Here is a 15,156-nt window from a genome sequence, read left to right as displayed (position 1 = left end):
AATACTTTCCCTACTAGATGTGTTTCCAGATTACTACCAAACTAACCACAGAGACCATGGAATCAATAGGAGCTAGGGAACTCATAGGCCCCTCATATATGCCGACAGATAACTATTGTGACGGCAATAGTAATGTTATGATTTGGCCTTGGTGAATTTTCCACGATAGACTTGGGAACCAAGGCTTTCTCCCTGTCCCCTTGTGTATACACATCGATCTCAATGAATATAAATTTATAATGCACAGCCAAGTGATTGCTAGCACACATGAAGCCATGAATGCAGTATGTACCAACAGATCTCCCCATCCTCGCTTCTTGCTCACTCTCTTACACACACACACACACACACACACACAGTTTATTCTTCAATAAGACATCATACCAGTGGCTCACATAGCACAGAGGTGCATTGTCTCCTCATCTCTTGGGATCTGTAGTGGATTTCTGGTCAATCCAGTTCATGTACGTCTTTTCAATGCAGCTGCAATAGCTAAGAACTCTGGCGCCTGTGACCCTTGTGGGCCTTGTTCTTGAAACAAAGCAAAATGCCAGCATGATTTGGAAATTGAAGTCACTTATTAGCTCTAGGTCCTTTTTTTTTTTTCTTTTCACTTAAATTAATACCTGTGTAGGAGAGCAGGCCAAGAACTGCTGTAGGCTGTGATGTTTAGCTTTTTCTCCTATTTCCTTTCATCATTGGACTAAGCAAATCCTCTTACTTCCCTACCTCAGTGAAAATCTAGGAGTTGTCACTTCCTCTATAAAAGAACTGTTTCTCCGTGTTTGTTTTTTTGTTCAGCCCACTTAGTTTGTATATGCAAATGTAGATTGCTCTTAATGCTTGTTTGGAGATTATTTTCCCTGCATTTATGATTTGGGAAGATGACAAAGGGCATGTTTGACTTGTAACAGAGATGAAGAATGGATAAATCCAGTGCATGTAATATGAGAATCCCACAGACGGACCCACCATGCTTCTAGGTGGGCGTTGCATTCCCGTACTGCATAGATTCCTGCCTGTTGAGCAACCAAGCATTGTCCTTATGGAAGTACAACTATGCAAACTGGTATTGCCTACAGTGATTTCCAAAGGAGTGACACTCGGAAATCCTCCTCCTGCTCTTCTCCAGCTCGCCCTCTCCTGGCCTGGAGGTCACTTTGCTTCCCATCTGGGGAGAATATCTTGCTTCTCCCCATACTCTCTCCCCTTTCCCTCACCTCACTTTCTTTATGTCCCTGGCCTGAAGTGTTACCATTTGCTTATAGAGAACAATATACTGTGAATTTTCATTCACAGCTTTGAGATGCTTATGAGGCTTTCCTGCTTCCCACTCAGCCCCACACTTGGGACTTTTCACACACTGATCCTTTGATCAGTGTGCGCGGGAAAGCATATGGAAGCCATGGACCAGTTTGTATAGTAGTACCTTTTCGAACTGCCTACTCCTGCACAAAGTAGAGTCTGCTGGGGGTTCGCACTGGCTGCTTGACACACACAAAGCCAACTAAACTGCATGCCAAAAAGGAAAAATAAAATTAACCCTTAGAGTACTGCTTCAACATTTTGGTTTAATGGTCTTGAACTTTTATCAGTTCGGCAAAGCTTCTTTCCCCAGATCAGAATGCTGCACGTATGGTCCAGACTTTGTGTAGCCAGAGCACCAACCAGGGTCCTTTCCTCCGCAGCCTTCCTGAGACGCTTCTGGGTCCTTTATTATTAATCAACTGATGGCTTTAAAAAGGTCCAAAACATAGCCACTGTGTTTCACTGAAAATGGGCCCCACTTCCAACATGCTGGAGGGTAGGAGGGACTGTTTTGAGCTTTGGTATGTGTCCTCCAAAAGAAAAAAAGTCAGTTCTTTAAGGGTTAATATGAAATTAAGGAATTGGGTGGTGTCTCCTGCCTGTCCTTCCTCCAGGGTGTCTGCATGAGCCTCTTTAGATTCTTAGCTCCACTGGTGAATGATGATAAAAATAATATATACACGTAAAGTTACAAAAACAAATCAAGAACAAAGGACTGAACGGTTGAATGGAAAGACCCCTTGGCAATGCTTGCTTGATTATCACAGGGGGTAGAAAGACCAAATGTTTTATTTTACGAACGTCCATTTTGTCCTCTACCCCGAACACCACCCCTGCACAGCATCGTGGGAGACCTGGTGATGCTTTTCACTTACTTCTTGCTTTTTCTTCTTCCTGTCTAATAGCCCAATAGAATCCTGCCAGAATTTCTACAAAGATTTCACATTACAGATCGACATGGCTTTCAACGTGTTTTTCCTGCTCTACTTTGGCTTGCGGGTAAGTTTGGGCCACAGTCTGGGATCCAGGGGCCATCCCCTCCCCCACCCACCCCCAGCATCTGCTCTCGCAGGCAGGACGAAGCCCAGTGTTTCCTGGGGGGACAGAAGACCTGCGTTCTGATTTTCAGTCTGTGAGAGCCCTTGTCCTAGCACAGCATTTTCTGAAGATGTGCTAATTGTGTTCACAGGGGGAGAAATAGGGATTGCAATAATTATTAAGCCTCCACTAACCGAGTGCGTCTCTTCCCTCTGTTCAAATACGAGGGCATTGTTCCCTTAAATAGAACCCAAAACCTTTCTACCCTTAACATTATGTTTATGAGTGCTCACTTAGCTGAATTCTGAAAGAATAGTTGTGAGGGTGGGATTAAGGGTGTAGGGTCTCCCAAGTTGGGGCTTCAGGGGTTTATAGACCTTGTTTATGACGAGAGCTGTACAAATGTGGATTACAGAGGGGTATGTGTATGTGTACACATGTGTGTGTGAATGAATGCATACATATATGCTTTATTTATAGTTATATTTACATGAGAGAGTCTAATGAAGGGGAGATCGCCCAACCTTCCCTGTGATGGTATTGAAAACCACAGAGATATGTACGGCCTACTCTTTTTCCAAGGCTAACATAGCATGTAGTCACTCTTTAGAAAAGGTTGTGTATCTGAATTCTAGCACAAAAACAGCATGTGGTTGGTATAGATATGAGACAAATGGAATATCTTCCTCCAGACCCCCAGGAAAAACCAGAACATACCCTTTGGCAAGAGCATAGTTTGAATGCCAGCACCATGCTTCTCATTTTTTTCTCTCTCTCTTCTTTTTTTCTCTCCCCCAGTTTATTGCAGCCAATGACAAGCTGTGGTTCTGGCTGGAAGTGAACTCTGTAGTAGATTTCTTCACGGTCCCCCCAGTGTTTGTGTCTGTGTACTTAAACAGAAGTTGGCTTGGTAAGTCGATCTCTCTTCTTTCTTCTTATCAGTTCCGGAGCCATGGCTGAAATACAGAATCTCGGGTGGATCAGAGGGCTGGGCTGTCCTGACAGAAAGAAAGTTTTGTGTATTAATATGAACAACTCTGAGAGTTTCAGAAGTTGATGGTGGCAGTTCTCTTTGGAGCATGAGACGACGTGATTTGCACGGTTTGTGCTTCAGGTAATGAAGTTGTCTCATTGTTGAATCCTAGCGGTCATCACTGCGACAGCCAGGACCTCTCCATTCACGGTTCTGTCACTTTTCATTCAACTCAGAGTCAGTGTTGGACACGTAAGCCCAGGCGGCAAGACCAATTTTCTGAGTAGCTGGTCGGTGTGGCCCAAAAGGCCTGCCTGCCAAAGTTAGCTTCTAGCTGTTTCTTAGTTGTATGAAAAGCAGGTCCTGCATGGTTTATTTATAGTTATGATTTCCTTTGTGGGGCAGGGTGAGATGAAGCGCCTTGAGTCACCCCTTACCGTGAAGGAGATCGGGCTCCCTTTCTGTGTTAAAGGAAAAGCTTTGGCTGATGTTGTGTTCACATCTCACTTCCTTTCTCTGCGTGGCAGGTCACTTCCTGTATCAGGATTAGGACAATTTGGTGGGAAAAGTAACTAGCTCAGAGGTTGGTTATGGCAGCTAAAGGCTTAGAGAAATAAGTCAGAGGTTCTCCTTGTTGTGCTGAATAGTTTCCTCAGAACGTTTCTGCTGCCACAGGTCTACAGGGAAAGAAGCGAGGCTGAAGCAGGGCTCAGAGGACTCTCTGTGGATTGCGTCTGTCTTTATTTTTAGAGACTTTGTATCTTAACCTAAATTTTTTTCAAAGTAATATATATGTATTATAGTCAGTATAAACATCCAAAGATGTATATACAGAGGGTGCCAAAAACAGTATGCACATTTTAAGAAAGGAAAACTGCATTAAAATTGTAATACTCAATATATACCAGTAACAAAAGATGAATACAAGTCACGTTTGACTTCCGCAATTACAAGAGGTGCTCAAAGTGGTTCCCATCAGCGTCCATACACTTCTGATGACGGCAAACTACTGCTTGAGCAGCATTGACCAAAGTGTCTGCTTGTATCGCTGCACATGCCGTTCAATTTCTTCACACAGCACCATGCGTCTCACACTTACCACGCATGCGTGCAGCCGTTAGGCGTGTTGGAGGTTCTGGTGCATCCTCGCGCCTCCATTGTCGTCGTACTTCCACAACGTTCTCAAATTTCAAACACCACTTCAAAATGGTCTTGTGCTCCTCGAGTGATGACAGTGCTTCCACCATTTTCTTTGGCTGTCCTGCCTGTTGCATGGTGACGCTACCATTCATTTGATGAATGCCATCTTTTGAGCAAACGTCATACTACACATTGCTACCATAATTCAATTCAACTTCGAAAAGTGATACATAGATAACATCCCTTAAAATGCGTCCACATTTTTTGGCACCCCTAGTATAAAGAAAATATTAATCATCTCTTCCCCCATCACTGCCTGCTCTCAGTGTTAACAGACTTCCACAACTTTCCTTCATGCTCATTTCACCACAAACAAACATGGATGTGCACATATAATAGTCTTTTAGAGGTGGTGGTCTCGGCACAAAAGAATTGTATCAGTCATATTGCACTGCAGTTTGATTTTTCTTACCAATAAATGACGGACAACCTTTCAGCTCTGTAATAAGTCATTTTATAACAGTCACACAAAATTTCATAAATTGTTGTACTATAGTTTATTCAGCTACAACCCTAATGCTGGACCACCTGATTGTTTTCTTTTTCTACTATAAACAATGGTTTAATAAACACCGTTATCTAAATATCTGTATGATTTTATTTCCTTAGATAGTTCTAGGTTTCTGGAAGAGGACATGCTAGATCAAAGAATACATGTATTTCAGTTTGTACAGATATGGATGGATTACATTTCAGAAATGTTACGTCAAGATTTGCTTCCACTAGCAAGCAATATGTTTAGATGTCCTTGTTACCACTGTGAATTTATTATATACCTAGAATCAAGTATTTTTTAAAAAGCATCTTTTATATATAATATATGCAATAATCACATGCATGTGTGTGTGTGTGTGTGTGTGTGTGTGTGTGTGTGCATGTGTGTGTATCCTATAAGGATTCTCTTTTCTACCAGTTTTCTCATTAGGACTGTATTCACTTACTCAGTGGCAAAGTTTTCATACTTGATCTGAGATGAGCTTGCTCAGATTGGGTTTTCTAGCCAGCATGCTGAGACCATTAAGGCTGCACACAAATCTGAGAAGCGTCCTCAGCGTGACCGAAATTTGCTCTGGTGCCAAGGGTCCCGGCTGCCTCAGCTTAGCTGTTAACTGGCTCCATGGCCTGTGGGACTCACTTTTCGTCACTTGGCCTGGTGTTTTTCATCTGTAAAATAAAGGTTGGGCTAGTTGATCTCTAAGGTTCTTTCAGCTCAGAAAATCTCTAAGACGTTTGCATTATTATTGGGAAATTTGGGAAAACTTGGGATCTAGGGTGTTGGAGAGGACTGGGAAGTTAGTGAAATTAAATCACCAACATTTCTGAGTCAAAATTATATATGGGCTGCTAACCAGGGCTGTTTCTAAACCATCTTGTGAAGAGTCCACACATGCAGGTGTGTACACACACACACACACACACACACACACACACAACCTTAAACAAAGAGATAAGGAATGAAGGAAGGGAGAAAGGGAAGACGGGAGGAAGGTAGAGGGATAGAGGGAGCAAGAAAAGAAAAGAAGGAGGAAAGGAAGGAAAGGAGTCTGCTTTCTCATCCTGGCTGTGCTCTAATTACTCTCTGCTCTTTGAACAACTCCTTTTCTTTTCTGGACCCTCAGTTTTCCCATCTGAAAAATGGGAGGTTTGGACTAAATTGCCTTCCAGTCCTTTCACTTCATGAATCAGAGTTCTATGTGAGGGTTCATTCTCCTTTGGTCCCTTGAGGTCTTAGATGATGGAGGAGACCCCCTTCATGACTGTGGTGGGGACATCCCTCTGCTGCAGCCAGCAGCTCTCCCTCCAGGTAAGGCTGTGAAGCCCAGTCTCCTTGTTGTGAGTGAAATGCACAACAATGGCCCTAGAGCAAGCTCAGTGTCAGGAGAACTTAGATGTTTTAAAACACCCATGCCTTTTGGTGGACGATTTAATCCTGATTTTGGGAGGTGTGTTTGGACGTAGTGAAAAATCTGTCAGAGCAAACAGAAAAAGGGGAAAAAGAAAAGGGAAGAAAATGAGTTACACTTCGGCATCAACTGGGGTTGCTTGGTTGCTCTTCAAAAAAAAAAGAAAAAACTGTTCTCTAAAAGATGTTTCAATTTGTTCATTCATTGAACAATATTTTTTAAACACCTACTATATACCAGTCACTTTTTCAGATTATTAGAAAACAACAGTGAATAAAATAGCATACTATCCCTTGGACATTGTAGTACGTGAAGAACAGGAAAAAGAGAGCCTGATAAATAAGTCTGTTATATAGTATGTTGGGAGCATACATAGGTTCTTTGGAACTGAAAACCTCAACCAATGACCTTTCGGGCTGTGAAATGACAACAACCACTAACCTTTCTCCTCTTGTAAGAGAAAATACCTTTAGTGAAATATTTTCTGTTCTTTGGTAACTAAGTTCCTTGGGTGAGATTCAAAACTGGTCTGCCTGTTATGGAAGAGAATTCAGTGTAGTAGTGTTTCAGGGAGGTTCCCATGTCTGATTTAATACATGGGTTATTATATTGTGAAACAACTGTTGTACCGATGAGCTGCCAGAGATAAAAGGAACATTCCCATGAGGGATGGTCTATAAAGTAGAAGGAATAATCCCAGCAAATGGGGCATCTCAGAAAGTGCTGCCCTCCTCTCGGAAAATGAAAAGGTGCTGCCTTTACTCGCTCAGGTTTGGGATAAGATGCAGGAAACAGAGGTCGCTCCTGGTTCTCTTGCACACACTTCCGGAGCCCTGCAGAGAGCAGAGGGCTGTGCTATAGCTGGCCCTTTGGGGGTTAAAAAAGAGAATGAACGCCATGACCCCCACCCTTACCTTTCCCAGAGCATAGCCCACACCCTGTTTGATTTCTTATTGTTAATATATGGTTGCATATTATACAGTATACTATTTATTTTACTGTGTGCATTTGATGGTTCATTCATAATAACAGCTACTATTTATTCTGGTTGTACTATGTGCTGGGTGGGCACTCTGATAAGCCCCTTGCATACATGAACTCGGTCAATCCTCAGAGCAAACCTACGAGCTAGGAATTATTTCCCCCATTTTGCAGATAAGGAAACGGAGGCTCAGAGAGGTTAACTCTCTTGTCAAAGGTCACACAGCCTGGACTTGGTGGAGAGGGTGGTTTGCTCTAGATTTGGTCTGGCTTTCTGTCCACACTCATGTTGTCCTTACCCTTGAAAGCTTTTGGGTTTTGAGGACTGGATGGGGGTGACCAAGCTGATTTTGCTGCCGTATGTAGCACCCTCCATCTGTTCTTACTTACAGAGTGCGCTTCACTTCAGGCAACCAGGGAAGAGATCGTGTTTGAGAACACCCACATGTCTCCTTTTCTCTTTCTCACTCCTCCTTGCCGAGCTCTAGTTTCTAGAGTTGCCACTAGGACCACAGAGCTAGCATGGTATATCCTACTTCCCAGGGTATCTTAGCCTTTTGGGGATCAGACCTGCTTCACCTGCGGGGGTGGTGGGCAGCTGCCACAAGCCCTCAGTCAAGAGAGCAGAGGGGATCAGAGCCACGCTGTGGGCTCCACCACCTCAATTCACATCGTGGCCCAGCGACTTGCTGATGGGTCACGTTGCATTAGGTTGTTTTACTTGTGTTAAGGTCAGTTTTCTTACCTGTACAATAGGGCTATGAAGAGCATTCACCTCATAAAGGTGAAGTGGGGATTCAGGGAGGTGATGTGAGTTAAAGTGCCATGTACATAGGACGAGCTTAGCAGTTATCTTGGGCCTCTCTTTCCAAACTACCTATCAGATCTGAAAGCGCCAGGGAAGAAAACAAACCAGAATGGAACCAAAAATAAGGCCGCGGGGTGTGAGGACAGCCACGTCGGCAGGTGGCAAGTGGCTGCTTATTTTAATTCCTGTTCCCACACACCAGCTTACTCATTTTTGTTTCTCTCACAAAATTTTTATCCTACCTCACTAAAATAAATGTACCTTGAAATGAGAGATGGAGCTTATTTTGAGACTTGAATAATATGCTCTGGGGAGGACTCTTTTGTTTGTTTGTCTCATTCTTGTGGGAATTGGATCCCAAGGGAGGTCAGTGGGCTGGGCCTTCTTTACGTGTTTGTTTATATCTTTTTGTTGAAGGTCATCTTGTGTGGTTGAAAGAAGAGAGGAGAGAAAACTGGCACTCACTGGCCAGTCATCTAACCTATTTTTATTGAGCACCTACTATGTGTTTAGCATTGGGGTCAGAGGAACAGGCCTGGCCACCCTCTTTATCCGACATTGCCCCTTCTTCTCTGACTGATGAAATCGGGGGCTGGTAAGAGGCCACAGTTCACTGAATCATGGTTGAAAAACTATAAACCTGGTTCTCTAGCCCATGCTAGACTTGACCTTGGATCTTAGACTTTAGAACCTTTAGCAGACTCTGCTAGAAAATAGAAAACTCTGCTAGAAAACATAGAAGAATGAGGTAGTGCCCAGTCACAGGGCAATTAAAATGATTTAGGATATCTGCTTATAAATACATGCCTGGGCAGTCCTTTTTTTGTGTCAAAAGGTGATAAAAACAGAGTAGTAAAAAACAAAAAAAAAAGCACAGGTTCTTAGAAACAACAACAACAAAAGGAGAAAACATAGTTCCTGTGGTTTGAGACCAATCTAGTTTTGGAGCCAAAATAAATACACATGCAGCAACAGCAGGTAACACTACCTGCTATGTAATTAAGTCCACAATTGCGAGGTATAGGCTAGAAGGGCCGTGGGAGTTCAGAGAAAGAGCTCACGTGGGTGGAAGAATGCAGGGAGGCTTCTGGGAGAGGCCTGGGCTCAGCTGAGGCTTGTGACGATGGTGAGACACAAGAGTGGAAGCAGCCAGCATTTCTGAGGGCAGAGATGGCTTCCATGTGTGGAGGACAGCAAGTGCCCACGGATGATGATACCATCCCAGATAAGAGAGTATCCTTTCCACATGCCTGGCATCCGCCTCACAACCCTGCCAGACTGATGTGTTCGTTTCCTCTTGCTGCAGTAACAAATTGCCACATAGTGTCTTAAAACAACGCGAGTATATTATCTTACACTTCTGTAGGTTAGAAGTCAACATAGATCTGTGTGGACTAAGACAAAAGTGTCTTCAGGGCTGTGCTCCTCTCTGAAAGCTCTAAGGAAGATCCCATGCCCTTGCCTTTTCCAGCTTCCAGAGGCTGCCCACCTTCCTTCGCGCGTGGCCCCTTCCTCCATTTTCAAGGCCAGCGACAGTGGGCTGACTCCCTCTCATTCTGCATGTCTCCGATCTTACTCTCTGTTATCACCTCTCTGACTCTCCTTTCTGCCTCCCTGTTCTACTTTGAAGGACCCTGGTGATTGCACTGGGAACCCGCCTGGGTAATCCAGGATCAACTTCCCATTTTAAGGTCAGCTGATGAGCAACCTTAGTTTGTCTGCGACTTTGATTGCCTTTTGCCATAAGTTACCATATTCAAAGGTTTTGAGGATTAGCATGCACATATTTTGGGAGGGGGCATTATCCTGCCTACCAAAGGGGTATTCTTCTTCTTCTTCTTCTTCTTATTATTATTATTCCCATTTTGCCAAAGAGCCTCAGAAGGTGAAGTGACTTGTCCAAACTCATAGAACCAGGAAGAGTTAGAGCTGGGACCCATGAGCCTGTTCAGCCTGCCAGTGGCTCTGAACACCTTTTGGAGTCCACAGCTCCAGCAGGCATCCAGAGCCCTCTGCATCCTGACCGCTTTATACTTTTCCAGCCTATTCTGGGAGGACACCCTTAGGGAGATTCTGTCTGGAGCCTGAGACCCTCCTCAAATCCTCAGTTCCATGTAATGCCTTTTTTCCATTTGCATTTTCCTGGGAACAGGTGAATTACTGGACAGACGTGCCTGTTATCCATGGTTTGTTTCAGGTCTGCATCTCCCCTGCTTTAAAGTCCTCTTTCCTTAGACCTCACGTTTCTTGCCTTTTTGGAGTTTACTTAAAAGACTAGAGAGAAACCAGAATTTTAGAGTGCTGTATGAGGTGAACAAGTTTCAATGATATGCCACCATTTTCCCAAGGAAAGCAATGGATGGGGTCAGAACTCCATCTTTCCAGGGGCTCACTTGCAGTCTCAGGAGTCTCTCTGTTGTCTGTCCGCGTCATAGGGCATCTGGCCCCATGGCCACACCCTTGTTTGAAGAGCCTCACACTAGATGAAGCGCGGTTAATATCTGGACCTGATGTTGACTAGCTTCTGCATTTGGTAGGAATTACCAAGAGAGAAAGCCTTCACTGGTTTCTGTTTCCTGACAGCAGTTATTTCCAGTGTATTGAGATTTAAAAAACAAAACAACACAAGAGTGTGGTTTGGCCAGAGAGTGGAGGTTGCCCCTCGTGGGCAGCCCCAGACACACACCCTGATTCCTAGCCTCCCCTTCCCCTTGGACTTCCTGCCCCAATTGCACCAGGCTGCTAGTTGCATTTGCTCTGTCCATCTTCCTTGTGCTGAGTCAGGAGTGAGTTTATGCCCCGCCTCTCTGATTGTCGTGCTTCTCCCCACTAAGGCACAGTCCTGACTCCACCTCCTGTGTGAAGCTTTCTCCCAGCTGGAATATATTCCTGCCTGACCTTTGTTTCCTTTGCTTTTATGAGCAGTGCTATAAACGCAGTATAGTCTGCGTTTTATACTGTCAGAATTCAGGTTCCATAATGGCAGGGTGGCACCGACCTTGATGTCTGTTTTGTTGTTGTTGTTGTTGTTTTCCCCCTGTGTCCCCAGTGCCTTGAACAGTGCCTGGCACGTAGTTTGTGCTTGTTGCTTGTTGAATGGATGCATGAATGAATCTTCTTACAATAATGATAATGATGAATAATTAACGATTGCTTATAAAGAGCAGACACTGGCCTCACCATCTCATAAGCATTATCTCAGTTAGCATTCATAGCAACCTAAAGAGTAAATACTTTTAGTCTGATTTTACAATTTAGAGAGCCAAGATTTGGGGGTTAGGTAACTTTCCCAGGGAGTAAATGGATCCAGGACTCCAGGACTACAGGTCAGCCTGATTCTGGGGCCCATGCTTTTAAAATTACTAAGCCATTGGTTCTCAGAGGGTGGTTCCCAGAGCAGCAGCAGCAGCATCTCCTGAAAACTTGTTAGTCTTAGAACCCAGCCAAGACCTTATGAATCAGAAACTGTGAGTTGGATCCAGAAATTGGTGTTTTACAACCCTCCTGTTGTTCACCCAGATTTGAGAACCACTGTCCTAGGCTGTGGTGGAATGGTTCCCAAATTTGGCTGTCCGTTAAAATCCCCCGGAGAGCTTTTACAACTGATGATATTTAAGCCAAACCTCCAACCAATTGAATTGGAGTCTCTAGGCTGGGGGTGAGGGGGTGCACATAGGCTCTGCATTTTTAATGCTCTCCAGTTGCATTTAAACTGCAGTAAGAATGAGACCCACTTGTGTACATCTTTTAACTACGAGTGTTGAATTAATTCCTCCCTAGAAGGGGGCTTCCGAAACTTTAACCTGCAGAGGAAGCAGCAGAAGATCTTGGGAAAATTTACTTTCTGGTTCACGAGATGTGGGGTGGGGTCAGAGATCCTGCATTTCTACAAGTTCCCAGGTGAGGCCAGCGCTTCTGGTTTGGAGTCCAGACTTTTCAATAGCGACACTTTGCAGTGTGGACTGCGCTGTCCACTATGGTAGTGGGGCAGCCACAGTTAGTATTTAGATGTGGATTGAGCAAAAGAGGCGAAAGCTCCGTTTCTCAGTCCTACTACCTTTCAAGGATTCAATAGCGTCATGTAGCTGGTGTCTGTGGTATCGGGTGGCAGAAACAGAACATTTCCATCATCGCAGAAAGCGCTATCGGACCACGCGGCTCGAGAATGTGAGTCTTGTGATAGAATGCACCCTGGATTTTCACTTTGTGTATATCCGGGACACTCTTTCACCAATGGAAGCTTAAATGCTTGTTGAAGTGATTTTTGTGAAAGGACCAATGGTAAAAAGTCTGTATCTAAAAGAAGTATAAATAACTTTCTTGAACGGATGTGGAGAAATCATTAGTACAGCATCAAATCAAAATGAAACGCCCCTCACTACTCTACCCAAATTAAATTATGTAAGGTCTCTGGAGGCCCCGCCACAGAAAAGAAGCATGAAACAGGCCCTGGGTCTGGGCCTGACTCCAGCCCCAACTTCTTCCCTAGAACTGTCTTATGGCTGCTGAAATGGCCTTTTGGGCTCTGAAAGGAAAAGCCTCTGGTTCCCCCTACAGGACTGTCCTGGAGTTTGCAGGCTTCGTGTGAATTTAAGGAGGACAGAGACGGGAAAGAGGACAAATTGGCTCCAACTCAGATGGACAGTCCGGGTTTAGCAGAGGTGGGGGCAGGCTCACTTTAAACTCCCGTAGGGTGTTGGGCATCTGGTGACTTGACTCAACTACTGTGACCACGAACTCCCCATTTCCTCCACTCGTGGGGGTTCCTGGTCCCAGTGCCCAGGGTCTGGAAGGAAGACCCTTTGAGAGCTCCCAGAAGTCACCTGCTCCATAACCCCAGATAGCCAGACATCCATAGTCTCTAAAGCCCAAAGTCTTCTAAGTAAACCACTCCCTGTAGTCAGTGGTTTTATTTAAAATAATAATAAAAGAAAGGAAAAAGTGTGGCTTTCCTCTTGGAGGCCAGATGCCTTTGGAGGTTGGGAGAGGGGGAGGGAGAGAAAGAGAGCACTGTGAAAGAGGAAGTGCTTCTATCACCAGAGTAGAGTTGTATGTGTTTGTATTATATGTATGTGTTATGTGTGTATGTGTACATGTATTTATGTGCATATACATAGTCAATTCATAATTATCCCAGGTAATCTTCCAAACAATACTATGAAATAGAGGTCATATTAGCCCCATTTTATAGATGGGGAAATTGAGGCCTGGGAGGTTCAGTAACTTGGCGAGAGTCACATGGTGAGTAAGTGGCAGAGCTTTGGGCTTCGGCAGTCTACCTCCAAGGTCCCTGTTCCTCGACACCGTATTATGCTGAATCTCAAACTATAAAATTAATTAGCCATGATAATTACATGTAAAAAGATTAGTCTCAAAATTCTTGTTCAGTCAGCTCAAATACTGAATGCAGCTTCCTTCCTGCTCCAGGCCCCTGATGAAAGGCAGAGAGATACTGATAGAATGTCATTGGTACGCCCAAGTGAGAAAGGAAGTCAAGAAGAAAAGTAATTCAATCCATTTTGGGGGAAAAATTGAGTTAAACAATTTCTGTACCTTACCAGCCTCCATACTACTTTTTTTAAACCTTCAAACATTTTTTTCCCCTTTTTACCATCCTCGTCTCCTGAGCTTCTTGGTTTATTCTATACAAGTATTGAAATAAATAAAAACAATCCATGTTACTACTGTTAGTCCATCTTGAAAGAGTATGTTATAGGTTATAGGCTCTACTCTTTGCCTGAGCTCATGGTTTTGGAGGGCACCACGACATAAACCATGGGAATAACACGGGGATGGATTGCTGTGATGTGGCAAGAGAAAGGAGCTCCTTGGGTTCTGTGCCTATGGCTGGGCTCTGAGAGAAGGCAGCCCCAGCAAAGAGGCACAAGGTTCACAGATTTTTTAGGGAGCTGACTGCCCTCCGGTAGCTGCTGTAGCCAAAACTGCTTCTAGAGAAATGATTGCCCTGTACATTTCCAGTTGTGTTCCCTTGGTGTTGCTTTGTCAGAGACATGCTTTAAATATGATACCCTCTGTAGGGAGTGGAGATTCTAAATCCTCACTGACTTGCACAACTCTGTTATATGCCAAATTGGAAATAACATCCTAAAATGAATGTCTTCAAGGAACAGATTCAGCAGTAGGTTTTCATAGATGCCAAAACCTCCCCCAGATGGCTGTACTTCATCTGGGGTATTATTGGAACAGCCTCCTCAAGCAGTCTAAATCTCTAGGGCTGGACGGATATTTACCGTCCCATCATCTTCAAAAATAGATGCCTGATTCTTCTCAGCTCAGGGTCATGATGTATTGATCTGGTTAACAGGTCAGGTAGGGAGAAAATGAACACTGGGAAGCAGCTCTGAGACACCTACACCTCAACTGAACACCTACTATGTGCAAGCTACCAATTCCTAGGAGTGGCCCACAGGTGGGAAAAACAAAAATCTTGCTTTTAAGATGTTGATAATTTGATTGGATGGGTACTTTATATGGACCAATAATAAATGCATAGGAATTCAGCAGAGGAACAGAGGGAGGAAAGTTGGCCATCCCAACCCAACGAAGATCTCAGACATTTAAACCGTATGCATATTCCTCTTAGAGCAAAGCCACTAAGGTGTGGTCTGCAAGACCAGCCCGTCACCTGGGAACTCATTAGAAATGAAAGTTCTCGGGCCCAACACCAAACCTGTAGACTCTTTGGGGGATGGGGCTGAGGAATTTGTTTAATAAATTATCCAAGTGGTTCTTGTACATGGTAAAGTGTATGCAGATTAGATACATGCATATATTACTGTGATATACTTGGAAGTATATTAGAATCAGTTGGGGAGCTCTGAAACAACCCCCCTCTCAGCCAGATTATACTTTAGAGCAACCATGTCAGAATTGCTGGGCTGGAACTCAGCCATCAGAATGTGTTCAGTTCCCTGGGTCATTCC

At 44.1% G+C, this 15,156-nt stretch overlaps 1 protein-coding gene across 36 annotated transcripts in view; it reads left to right on the top strand.

Moving 5' to 3' along the window:
* The window catches only part of KCNMA1 (potassium calcium-activated channel subfamily M alpha 1), a 715,366-nt gene that overhangs the window by 407,769 nt on the left and 292,441 nt on the right, over positions 1–15,156 (top strand). For all 36 annotated transcript variants that reach the window (XM_074339646.1, XM_074339645.1, XM_074339641.1 and 33 more), the window contains 2 exons: positions 2,214–2,307; positions 3,145–3,256. In XM_074339646.1, coding sequence (XP_074195747.1) covers positions 2,214–2,307; positions 3,145–3,256 — 206 coding nt within the window. The remainder of the gene's footprint in view (positions 1–2,213; positions 2,308–3,144; positions 3,257–15,156) is intronic.

This window comes from Rhinolophus sinicus, linkage group LG07 (assembly GCF_036562045.2).
Source record: "Rhinolophus sinicus isolate RSC01 linkage group LG07, ASM3656204v1, whole genome shotgun sequence".
Taxonomy (NCBI): Eukaryota; Metazoa; Chordata; class Mammalia; order Chiroptera; family Rhinolophidae; genus Rhinolophus; species Rhinolophus sinicus.
This window is presented reverse-complemented; position numbering and strand designations above follow the sequence as displayed.